This window comes from Pteronotus mesoamericanus, unplaced genomic scaffold (assembly GCF_021234165.1).
Source record: "Pteronotus mesoamericanus isolate MK-2021 breed Mesoamerican mustached bat unplaced genomic scaffold, CSHL_Meso_final contig_347, whole genome shotgun sequence".
Classification (NCBI taxonomy): Eukaryota; Metazoa; Chordata; class Mammalia; order Chiroptera; family Mormoopidae; genus Pteronotus; species Pteronotus mesoamericanus.
Genome location: NW_026555137.1, coordinates 6,520,996 through 6,533,799, shown reverse-complemented (window position 1 = coordinate 6,533,799; position 12,804 = coordinate 6,520,996). Strand labels below are relative to the sequence as shown.

Sequence of the window (12,804 nt, the reverse complement as noted above, 5' to 3'; positions counted from 1 at the left end):
CAAAAATATTACATATTCTACTTATTAATTATAATTTTACAAATTTCTAAAGAACTAGGCTTTTCTACCTGGCTATATTTTAAAAATATAAGGTTTGAAAAATCATACTCTTTTGATACATTTTACCTCTTTGTTTAGAATTCTCATTTATTAAAGGACAAACTAATTCACTTCCTTTATCACTAATGAAAATATTCTTTGATTTACTCAGTTCTCTAATTCAAGTGGTTACTGACTGCTAGGGAAAAAAAGTGGGGTTTTTCATTCTGTTATTTGCTCTTCGGTAGCCGCAGGTTTGCGGGGAGAAAGCTCAGGAAACACCGAGCTGTGCCCATCGTGGAGAAGTGCAGGTGAGATAGGCAGCTCCTGGTGTCAGGGCCTGGTTCTCTCCTCCCGCTCCCTCCCCCACCCCCTTCTGTTATTTTAATCTCCCAGGGCAGTAGGAAGGGGCTTCTCTGTCTCACTCTTTTTGCACCCAAAGTGTGGTTTTCTAGACATTTCCGGGGGCTTCCCCTGAGGTGATGTGTTCTCACCAGAGTCCTGGAGTGAACCACCAACCCGGATGTGCAGGACTCGGTGAAAGAACTGCAAACAGTGAGAGGCAGAGAGTGGCCTGCAGGCCAGGCTTTCGTCTTTCTCTGCCGATTAATTCATTCCCTCCTTCCTCTTCTAGAGGAGAAGTCCACCCTTTTTCTGAAAATATTTAGTACTCAGAGGAATAATAAATAAGAGAATAAATGGAAGTTAAGTGCTAGGGTACCTTAGTATAACAGGCCTGGTCCTCTCTTCTCTTTTTTTAAATCATCATATCTTCTTACATTTCCTTATATTACTTTAATAATTCAACTGAATTATAATGTTAAAGTTCAGCAGCCCCCCTGAAACTGAATAATAAACTGAGTAGTAATATCTGTCATATGTTCATTCCCTCATTCCCTTATCCGACGTGTTCCTCATGTTCCTATAACATTGGCGGGAATAGTTACCAAGTCCTACCATTGGGCCTGGGGTCACGGTCAGATCTGGTGCGGCTCTGAGGCTCACAGTCGGGTAGAGGTTAGGGTAGGGGACGGAGTGGCCATTCAGTAAAAGTTGGCTTCCTAAAAGAAGTGGTAGTCCAGGTGTGCTTAGGAAAGGGCAGCTGAGCAGCTGTGAGGACGAGAGACAATTCATCTCTCACTCGTTTACACTTCGGTTTTAATCGGTGACTCTCTTTATTTTTCTAGAGTTTTGGGGAAGATAGAGGGCAATGTGGTATACACCTGGGTCTTTATCTCTTGGGATCAGATGCCCCTTGGCTCTTACTTGGGACCTTTGTCCCTGCCCCAAGTACTCAGCTCTCTGCTGGGGTTCTATGCGCTGGTCTACTGTCAACAATTAACATTTGGAGCTTGTTACTAAGTAAGCACTGGAAAGGGGAAAGCGCGATCTTTTCTAATAGGAGCTTTTCTACTGTCTGGGTGTGTTACCTGGGTTAGGGCTCCTCAGCACTCTGAGCCTTATTTGCCTCACCTGGAAGGTAACCAAGTTGGACGCGTATTCCCCATGGTCTTTCCCTGCCTGTAGTCCACGTGGTCCAGACTCTCAGCCTTGCCATAGATCCGTGGCCATTCAGTGTAACAAGAGCAAAGCCTTGTGAAGGAGTTGAGTTTTGGGGATATCTGATCAATGGAGCTGCGGGGCGAATGAGCTTGTGTTTGGGAGAATAATAAAATCGATAGCGGTATTGATCGAAGGGCTGGGGAGAGGGGTATGGGAGGAGTATGAGCCGTTTCTCTGGCCTGTTCTTTCTGGTGAACAACATACAACTGAGTGCTCTCGAGAGTCTGTAGAACCACCGCACTTGACCAAGTCTGACTTCCTCATACTCAGCAAAAACAGGATGGGAGCTTGACGGAGGCATCTTTTATTTTCTTACTGCCATTACACTGTGACAAGGTATATGCAGCTGTCTTAGAACAAGCGCTTTTATATCATCTTATGGCACAGGTCATCGGTGTTTTCAATGGGGGGATACTTACAGTTCTTTTTTTTTTTTTTTTTAAATATTAATACGTTGATCTCCTAGTCAAAGATGAAGGCCAAAGGCTTGAGAGTACCGTTCTTTTATATCTCCTCTTTCATTTAATGAGATTTAAAAATATTATGGCTAATATTTACAGAAGGCTATGTGTAGGATGACAGTAAAATTTTTTATCCAAACTAAGATACTTTCGAGAGTATCCAAAGAGGGAGTACCGCAAGTGGTTAGGCCCAGAATGTCCTTGGCCCCATAGGTCATGTTGTTCCCCCAGCTTGGATTAGACACTATGTTCAGTGGGCTTAGCTTAAATTCTACAAGATCGTTGTGGTCATTATTCCCATTTAATAGAGGAGGATACTGAGTCTTAGAAGGGTAACCGAAGCCTCATTCCTCATGATGAAATCTGAGACCCAGGCGTGACCACGGGTCAGGCGTCACCCCTCACTCCCAGGCCTGCGAGCCTCCTGGCCTTGCCCGGGCATGACGAGCACATGCCCACCTCCCATTAAGTCCCCGGTTGGGGGCGGCGGGTTTTTATCAAATGTGTTCATTTATTAAAAAAAGCCTTAGAAGTATATCAGAAAGTTCTAACATCAAAAAAAAAAAAACAAAAAAAAAAAACAAAACAAAACTATAATAACCTCTTTAAGCTTGTTTGTATGGATACCCCAGATGCTAAATAGCTTCATTTTTTTTTTAACTGGTCCTTGAAAATTTGGACAAAAGGGTTAAAGAAAGAGAGAACTTTCAACTAGTGTTGAACATTTATATACATCCAGAAAAAAAATACTTTGTGCTATTTTTTTGATGTTTCATGGATATGTACATTTTTCACTTCAACTATAGTCTATGTTAAATGGGGTGGTTAATGTGGATGACTTGATCATTTTTCTGGTATCAAAGCCACTATTGCTTGTTCTAGAATCTCGCGTTTTTGTTCCACTCCCCCCTCCCCCGCCTCCATGTTCCCCCACCTTCCTCTCCGGGTTCTCCTGCCCTTCATTTTGGACAAGATGATCACATACACGATTGGGTCAACAATTTATGGCTTTTAAAAATAGGGATTTTGTCCTCTCTTAGGTTTATTGTTTATCATAATCATCTTTCAAGTGAAAAGGCTAATTTACTCTTTCTATAGGAATATTTTAAGCTTGATTATCATAATATTACGGCTGCCTGAAAAGGTCTAAAACGGGACATTGACCTTGAATGTTTTCTGCGTTTAGCTCATGGTGCTTAACATTCAGGAAAGAATATAACTGCAACTCATTTATTAATGTATAATCTCAAAATGTTAATGATTGCTCTCTGTAAATACATGCCATGCAGATTATAGAAAGCTTGCAGGATACTGTAAAATGCACTTGGTATTTTACCTTAGTAAGTGTGTTGAAAATACAACATAACTGAAGTCAGTTTTCCCGCTGGATCTGCTGTAGTTTATAATTTAATTTTTACTGACATTTTACCATGTATATTATTAGCTTGACAAAGTGAAAGTGAGATAATCCTGTTAATTAAACAGAAACCTCTATTAGTTTTTCTGTCTTCCTTTGATCTCCACCCCCCCCCCCCCCCCCCCCACCACACACACTTTCACAAACACACTAGGAAGAGAATTTGCTGTTATGGGGGTGATGTAATTGCCCCCCAGAGAATGGGCGTTTCTTACACAGACTCAGTAATTTGGGAATGGGATGGATTTACAGGACAAGAGGTTTGTCAAAAGGCAAGGATTTTTATTACTGCTTCTGTGGGAGCGATCACTTGCAGCAGAACTGATTGCTTCTTGCCAATCGAGACAATAATTTAAATATCAAAGCCTGTGCCCTCGAAATGAAAGGCAACGGAAAATGAGGTGTGATGGATTGATAGGGGTCTGGCAGTAACAGTGGAGGGCTGAGGCGGACTGGGAGAGAAGTCTGTCCTCAGTGGGGAAGGTGTGTTCTTAAGCAGATTCCCAGCACACCAGAAATCCCAGGTGCAGATGAGGAAACTGGGGACAGATATCGGAGGTGACCTGCCTAAGGCCACACCGGTCCTGTGCAAACAGAAGGGAGACTGAACTTTAGGCCTCCTGCCAGTCCTTCAAGGTTCTTTTTCCAGGGATATTCGTTGTGGGTTTTCTTTTGGAGTTAAAGATTGTAGTTTGTACGAGTCTTGGTTTGCTTTTTTGTAGTATGGTATATACTGCACAAGATGCATCCAAGACAGCAAGGAAGATGGTTCAAAAAGTTAAACAGCTTTTCAAAGGCGTTTGGATTTTGAGGCGAGACCTACAATTTGAAAATCTAGATTTGTAGTGCCTTTGTTAACTTAAAATATTAAACAATAGCAAATGTGCAATACAAAATCAAAATTTGCTTTAGAAAGAGTGTGGCAACTATAAACATTTTAATACAGATGAGTCCTATTAATTTTCAGAAAAGGAAGGTGGGAACTAAAAATAGCTATTAATATGCAATAATTAGCAAGACTAAGCATTTCTCACCTCCTTTGGGCAACATAAGAATGTATTGTTAGAATGTTTTGGAAATGATTCTGATTAAAATACAGTAAAAAGTTCAGGTATAGACAACAGGACTCTAACCTTTTGCTTCCACTTCAGTTCTGTTTGTTGCCATTCTGTTTGCATTGAAATGAAGTGTATTTTCTGTTTGGTGTCTGTCTGTTAGTTGGGGCCCCAGAATGATGTCTTTTGGATATTTGTGACTGCATTGTTTAAAGAAGAGGCTGAGACTGTGCTGGGGCCCAGGGCATGAAGTGTAAGATACTGATATTAACTAATTTAGTAATATTCTTTGTGACACAATCCTAAAAGCTCCTTTTGTTTGGTCCCATTTATCCTGCTTAGAATAGACTCCTTGTGGTAAGATTGTGAAGTATATAAAACTGATTAGCAATCTGTGTTTATTCTAAGCTGTTTATCTGTTTGTTGTCTTCCCAATTCTTTGAGTTGAGATTCTTAAAGGTTTCTGCCCAATATTGCTCCTGGTGTGTTTATTTCCTGTGATTATCCACCCTTTCCTCCTTCAAGGTGAGAAAGCTCTGTGACGAGGGAAGATGCTTGAGATGACTAAGCTGTGTGTTTATAAAATATTCTGGAGGCTGTCTGGCAAGTGTAGTGCTGGAGATATTATTTTAAAATTTAAATTGGTTAAACGAGATTCAAGACAGTGGGTGTAATCTTCGGTCCTTGACTTGTAGAGGTGACACATGGATCCCGAGGGAAAACACACACACACAGCCCTACAAACCTAGTGGACCCTGGTCATTCAGAAAGCAGCTAGCTGAGGGGGCACGGTGCTTGCAGAGATGGTATGCCTTGAGCAAAAAGCAGTAGGGATCTCTGTGAGCACAGAGAAAAAGACGTGCACGTGAACATGAGTCTAAATATGTTTAAAAATATATACTAACACAATCAATTGGTTCCTAATGGGTCACGTAAGTACCCAAAGGGAGTAAGAAAATTCCAAGAAATAAAAGATAACTCTTGTGCAACGTGGTGACTTTAAAATCCATCTGTACAGAATTCACTACAGATCTTGTCTTTAAAAAGCCGTTGTAGGGGACTAATAAACAGGCTCTGTCACAGCATGGTAATGCAGAGAGACCGACAACAGCACAGGGTGCCGCACAGGTGGAAAATTGGAATGTGTTGAGTACATTACTTTTTTTTAAAGGTCTCTGGACAAGATAAGAAGAAACTTTTTTTTTGGCATATCTTTAAAATATGTACAATTGGATCTACTTATTACCCTGAGGACCTAAGTCTATTCAGAAATCAAGATAGTTATCTTTGAATCCATGATATTTTTAAAACTGTATTTCTAATGCTCTATTAGCTTCCATAATCCTTATACTGTGTTTTAGAAAAATCATGTTTCTTTTTCAAATGCCTTTTTATTTATTTTTTAATTATAAAATGATTACATGTCTCATTTTAGACTGAATATACAGATCTTTTCTTTTCCTTTTTTTTTTTTTTTTGAGTGTCTGCAGAATGCTTGGATTTTCTTCCACATCTCAAAGCTCTTTTAATTCACTGCTCACAACCAAATTTACATCTTAATTGCAGAGTTCACATTTAACAATATAGACAGCATAATGCTACTGGTAATTAAGCTTTTACTACCTGCTTTTATACCGTATTTTCGGGCACAATTTTTGCTATGTGAGTTCCCATCTAGAAACTTGTATGCATTTTGACCACAAATAAAAGGAATCAGGTCCAAATCTTAGATATGGCTAAATACATGGTACAAGAATTGCTTTCTTCTGTGGGGGGCACCAAATCATGTCTGCCATTTTTATATTCTGAATTTTAATACAACTGTTCTATTTTAGTATTTTGTTTTTTATAGACCTAGGACCTTTCAGAGGGTTGAGAAAAAGAGTCGAGATCTGATTTAGTGAATTTAATACACACTGAGTATCTGAGTTCATTTATTTTGATCTCAAAGATTATACTATTTATATCATGTAAGGCTTATGATAGATACAAGAGGTTGGTAAGCAGTAGAGATAAATTATGCCAAAATTGTGGGTCTTCCACTCTCCATAAGGTAGCAATTATCTCTTTGCTATAAATAGCTGATGTCTATTCCAAGTACAAAATATCCTATATTTTATAGTGGGGCTTAAGAAAACTCTTTGCTATATGGAAACACACTATATGCTATTGGAGGAAAAAACAGCCTTCTCCTCTTATATCCTCTTCAAAACAAAACACACTTTTGTTTGAGAATTCTTAGTTTTGTAAATTACTGTCTGTTTGGAAGTAGTCCTTATAATGAACAGATCATGTGATGATTTGCAAAATGTTTCTGAGCTGAATTTTAAAAGCATTCAGGGAGTGTTACATATAGGGACAAATATGTAAACTGCATTTTATTGGAAAGCTGCTGTTTTGGGTAAAATCACATATATTTGTGTATGTCTCCCAGTCTGGAAGCTTGTATCGAAGTTACACATGATTAAGAACACTTTGAGTGCAGGCTGTCCGAACCCAAAACGCAGCCTTCACGTTGTCCCAACGCACTGAGATCGCTTTAATGTGCTGTTTGTCCCACAGCCCTCCGTCCCCCACCCCTGAAACTGCACAGGCCGGTTTGCCCTGCAGTTTTGAAAAGCTAGGTATCCTATTCCTGTAGTTAGAGACACAGCGGCAGGTAAAGAAATGTTTACACAGAAAATACACATAGGCATCCTCTCCGATTATCTGGAGGCGCTACTTCCTCTTCTGTCCTTGCGGAAAAACTGAATTTCTCCTCCAAGATGCGATCTCCATTCACATGCCCGAACGACTGAGAAGAAGGTCGCTTTAGAAGAGGAAAGCAAGCCAGACCCGGTGAGGAATGCACGAGAAAGTCGGCACTAAATAAGGAGCCCACCGGCAGGGAGGGTAAAACACAGACAACAGCAGGACAAACTTCATTCTCTACCTTCCGCGGGATCCTTCCCCGAATTAACTGAGTGCGAGGGCTCTTCTTTTCAGGGCACAGCCGAGCTGAGGTTGGAAACCGACTGCCTCCAGTGCTTACAGAGTTAAGTTAGTTGGGTTTGTTTTGCAGCTTTCCAGGGGGAGGAAGAAAAAAAAAAAGGAAAGGAAGAAAGAAAAGAAGGCAGGAAAAGCACAGGGTGTCCTGGGAGCGCGCGGGCTCCCTCCGGTCCTGGCGCTGTTCCTCTCCCACTCCGCGCGCACCCCCTCGGCTCGTCTGCGCCCTCGCTACCTGCCTGGCGGCGCGGCGGGCAGCCTCCCGTCGCCTCCGTCCTGATTGGGCAGAGGCCCCCCAATCGGCTGCGAGGCTGGGCCGGTGGGGCTGCATATGTAAAGCCCTACTTCATATTAATAAGCTCCAATCGGGGCTTTAAGTCCTTGATTAGGAGAGTGTGAGAGCTTTGGTCCCAACTGGCTGTGCCTATAGGCTTGTCACTAGGAGAACGTTTGTGTTAATTGCGCTGTGCTCTGTCAAGGAAACTTTGATTTATGGCTGGGGTGCGCACATAATGGTTGCCGGCCGCACATGGATTCGGTAGAACTTTGCCTCCCTGAATCCTTCCCCCTGCACTACGAGGAAGAGTAGGTACCTTTTTCTTTCCTTTTTAAACTCGGCGTGGGGGTGCGTGTGGGGCTGGGGGTGGGGGGGCGGGGGGGCGGGCGAGCGTTTCTTTGCTCCCTGATTCAGGTAGTGCCCCCGGTGTTTTCTGTGCACGAGTGCTTGTTTGTGTCTGTCTTGTGCCTTTTGTGTGGAGGGTGAGCTCCTAATTCAGTAAGTCGAGAATTGTTCTCTTGACTACAATGTTACCTTTGAGGCAAAGCTCAGTGACTGTCAGTAAAACAGCTGTGTGACAGTCACTTCTTATTCAGGTGCTAAGAATAGGCACTTGGCACAAATGCTTAGTGAACTGTTAAAATGCATCTTTTACTAGGACCCATTTCCTAAGGAAAGATGTTTTAAAATACAATATTCAAAATGATTTATACTATGGAGTGCTTCTTAGGTATTTGCAGTTTGACAGATATTTTCAGCTCCTTGTCATTTCTTACCCGGCAGAGTTAGAGGCAAGATTGCACATTTACTAATGCTCCTTCAGAGAACAATTTAAAAACTAGCCCCTTGCAATTCAGGGCTAGAATAATGTTATTTGCATGGTTAGCGTTAAGTCAGCACTTAACTGACAAATCAGTCCATTAAGTAACATGAGATTTTCACACATTATAAATATTTAAGGGGAGGGAAAACTAAGGAAGAAACAGTAGTGACTTTTTAAATTTCCCCTTGAATAAGACAGTGTTGAGATTGTGGATTTGTTTTATGTATCAAGTCCAGGAAATGCAGAAAAGTAGTTTTGTTCTTACATGTGATTTAAATCCCATTTGGGTACCTTTATGCCCAGGGATCCCTGTATTTGGGGTACTACGGTGGGGGAGAGGTGAGGGGGGCGGGAGAAGTAAATTAGGCGTTCTTGTGTAAATGAGTGGGTCGTAAAGGGAATTTCAGCCCACGGTTAGGACGAAATATCAGTGTGCCACAGGGGCTGTTGCCGGTCCCTCTTTCTGCTGCTTTGCTGTCACATTACGGTCATACCAACTGTTATAATTCTGCAAAGCGTGCTTTTGGCCAGCACATCTCTCTATAGATTGTGAAGAAAATATAAAACTCCAGAAGATGAGGTAGTGTATTATAGGTGGATGTCCACTAGCTGTCCTTAGTGACTGCATATTGCATCGCCTGGTAATTAAGTAAGAAATGAAAGTGCCTTGCCGTCTCCGTGGCCGCTGTGTGCCTGAGTGTGAGTGTGTGTGTTTCTGTAGGCATGCTCACACCCACCCACACGCTCACGCTCACGCTCACGCTCACACAGGGGATATTGCCAAGAGATGGGCTTAGGAGGCCCCGAAAGATCGCAAGGCTGGGCGTGCATCAGTTTGAAACACTCAAAGGCAGGAGCAGCCTTAAACTGTGTGAAAATAAAAATGAAAAATAAACAAAGGCAGGACTGCCCCCCACCCGCCAAGTATAGTTTGAAGGTCAGTAGACCTGGGGCTGGAGGGTTGGAGAATTTAAAAGCTCTGCCTGCCAGGAAGGCTGCCTCCTCTGAGCACCCCCAGATTCGGAACTTTCTCTCTTAAATAAATAAACAAAACAAACTTTAAACATCTCCCAGAGGCTTCTTTTTAAAGAAGTTTCCTTGAATTTAACTTATAGCTCATTTGAATAATTAGTTTAGATAAGCCTCTTAAAGCAGATGCTTTTGAATGAAATCAGGGCACATGTCCTTTGGCTTTGGCGCAAGATTCAAACTAGCTTTCTTTTTGGCTCGATTAAAAGTCATCTTTTAAAAAAATACAGATTTAGTGTCTGGATGCAGTTCTGATGGTTACGTGGTTCACTGGACAGACAGAAAGATCTAATGCTAAGCAACGCATCTGCCTCTCTGTCTCAATTAATAAACCACAGAATTTATACATGCTATTAATATTCATAGTAATTGTACCGGGTTAAACCCCATCACGTGTGCATATACATAGAAATGAAACCAGTAATGCAGTATCAGAGGGGGCTCTCGGACAATTTCTGCTTCGGAGACTGTTGGAAAAGGTTTGTACAATTTATTGACCACCATTAGGAGGGCCTAAAATGTTAACCTATAACTGTATTTTTTTTATTTTAGGAAATCTGCCAGCACATTAAAGGACATAATACTTGAAAGCTTGTTTCACATTTCATAGCAGTGATAACTGATAGCATAAATAGATGAAAATAATATCTCTGCTCATTTTGACATATGTGTCTGTCTAATCATTCTAAATGAGTCTGCTCATCACATGAATCCTTTTCAACCTCTGATTAAAATGTAACATTGACTACAGGATTATAGAGCGGACTTAATTTTACTGACTGTTTTAACAGTTGTCACAGCTGTTGGGAAAAGGAAAGGCAATTGAAACACTCCAAAGCAGGCAAGGCGAGGAGGGAGCAGCCCAGTAAATTTCAGCTTGATCCATTGAAATGCAGACGTTGAAAATTAAGCACATTTGGGCTTGAAGGTTCCTATTTGGTGCTCTGCAAGTTTTATTTTATATGGTCCACTCTTCCTGTTTAGCTTGTTGTTTGTTTGTTTGTTTGTTTTCCCTCTGCCTCATCTCTTCTTATTAAAAGCTAAAGTAAATTGAAATACAACTATCCAAAAGTAATATCATAATGTCAGAATGCATGGGATAAATACAGACAGGAGGGGGACATGTATACAGAACAATAACAGCACGGCTAAATCAGGCTTTAACAAAAAGATAGGAGCTTGCTGAGCCACTTCCGATGGGGTATTATTTGAGACCTAGGAGAAGGCACTCGAAGTTTATTTTCCTGTGGACGAACACTTACACTCCCGACCTGCAGCCTACCTACTTTCCTTCCTGCTTCCTCTCAGCAACTCTGATGGGAACACCTGCAGCCTTCAAGGGAGGGGCGGGGGTGGGGTTTTCAGGGGATTTCTTTGTAAATTGCTGGAATGACAACCAGCCATACGTAGGGGTGAGTGTTCTTGAGCTGTAGTCTAGTCATCTTGTCTCTCCCATCACTAAAGTGAACCGATTCATTCACCGATTCCTTCTGTGTTTCCTAAACAATAAAGAACCACTGCTATTTGTATACATATCCCAAACTATGTACGGTCGAGATAGCCAGACAGTGTGTATTATGTAATACAGGATTTCTCCTTGGAGTAAGAAAAAAAAAAAGTGCGTGTGAGTTCATGCAATAAGGGCTGAATGGGAGTGGTGAGCCAGTGACGGGACCCACGTCTCACCAGTCCTTTGTGTCACTGTGTTTATGTAGCACCCTGCGCGCTGGGTGCTAAGTTTAGAAATCATCCTTCTGTAGAAAGGGCTGGAGAATAGCTGTCCATGGCCTGGGCAGAGGCAAGGGCGAGGGTGGGAGTGGGCTCCTCTGGCGATGGTTTCTCATCTTACTGTGTTTAAGCCACTGCTGTTTTATTTACTGAGCCTAGCGTGTTGCAGCGGTAATTAACCCATGTTATTAGCAAAGCCCTTGTGGATATCCATTAATTCTCTTGCATGGATGATCATTTTTCTAGTGTTTTCTCCCCAGAAAGGTGTCATTGTTCTTTAAAAAAAAAAAAATTCTAAATTGACGGCCTTTGATAAATCCCTTTGATTTAATCTGACCTGGAATATATATTGGGCATCTTGTAAAGAATGGTATTGTGATTCAGCTTTTAAAAATGCTAATAGAAGCCAGAGGAGAAATACATATTTTTTTTTTTGTTTTTCTCAAAGTAAAAAAGACAAGAAATTAAGGCTGAAAAAAGAAAGTAATGCAGGAAATCACTTTTAACTCCAAATTTTCCAGATCTTAAAATTTATGATCATTTCTGCCTCTGAGGTCTTTTAATTAGATTTTTACTTAGTTGATAATACTTCAGGCATTTCTGTCCAATATTGAGCTAGCAGAAAAATACCTGGCTTCCTGTGCTGAAAAAAGATAAGGACCATCTCATCAGCTGGGCCGTAGTTTTGCAATTAATTTTAGGTTCATGGGGCCATTCATCACAAAGGGCAGGTAACTGCTCTGTGAGTCTATTCAACAATACTTTCACAAGAACTCGCTCCGGCCAGAACTACAGACAAAGAAGAGGCCGTGCTTTCGGAAGGCAGGCATAATGCCCGATCTCAAGTCCGAGTCACTTGTGAAAAATTCCTCAATGTTTGTTTTAACCTAGTCACTAAAGCAAAACATTTTTTTTGTATTACTCCTAAAGTGCTGCTCAGCTCTGGAGGTTTTGCTTATGTTATTACATAAAGTAAATTAATATCTGGGCTTTTGGCTGATACATTGTCACACCAGTGGCAATGAATAGCAGTGGTTTCTATTGCACCAATTAACTAATAAGAAATAAACTTTTTTAACATCAGCTATCAAGCATTTAGAAATAAGAGAAGAGCATTCGAGGTTCCCCCACAGAACTTTCAAGTCGTGTAGCAGATAGGCATTGCTCTGATTTTTGCTTCATAGCAAATTCATGGGCGAGAGAAACAATACGGTGTTGATCTGTTATAAGTGCATATGAGCTCCGGCCCTAGCCAGCTCTCTGGAGAAAACCTTTGATTGCACTGGCCCAGTTTGTTCAGTTTTTATCTCTTTTACATCCACTGGCCTTGTATTAAATTGTCATTGTCCTAAAGCACAGGAGATAGAAATGAATTGCAGTGCTCCACATTCTCTGACAGTGAAATATTTCAGGTCTCCTTCTCCAAT

The 12,804-nt window shown here is 41.3% G+C and overlaps 1 protein-coding gene across 4 annotated transcripts in view; it reads left to right on the top strand.

Moving 5' to 3' along the window:
- The window catches only part of ESRRG (estrogen related receptor gamma), a 464,808-nt gene that overhangs the window by 271,850 nt on the left and 180,154 nt on the right, over positions 1–12,804 (top strand). Inside the window, exon 1 of one of the 4 annotated variants that reach the window (XM_054576585.1) lies at positions 7,863–8,105. The exons of the other annotated variants lie outside the window; for them this stretch is intronic. Within the exon in view, the coding sequence (XP_054432560.1) occupies positions 8,050–8,105 (56 nt within the window). The 5' untranslated portion in view covers positions 7,863–8,049. Of the gene's footprint in view, positions 1–7,862; positions 8,106–12,804 lie in introns of those variants that run through there. 4 annotated transcript variants of the gene reach the window in all.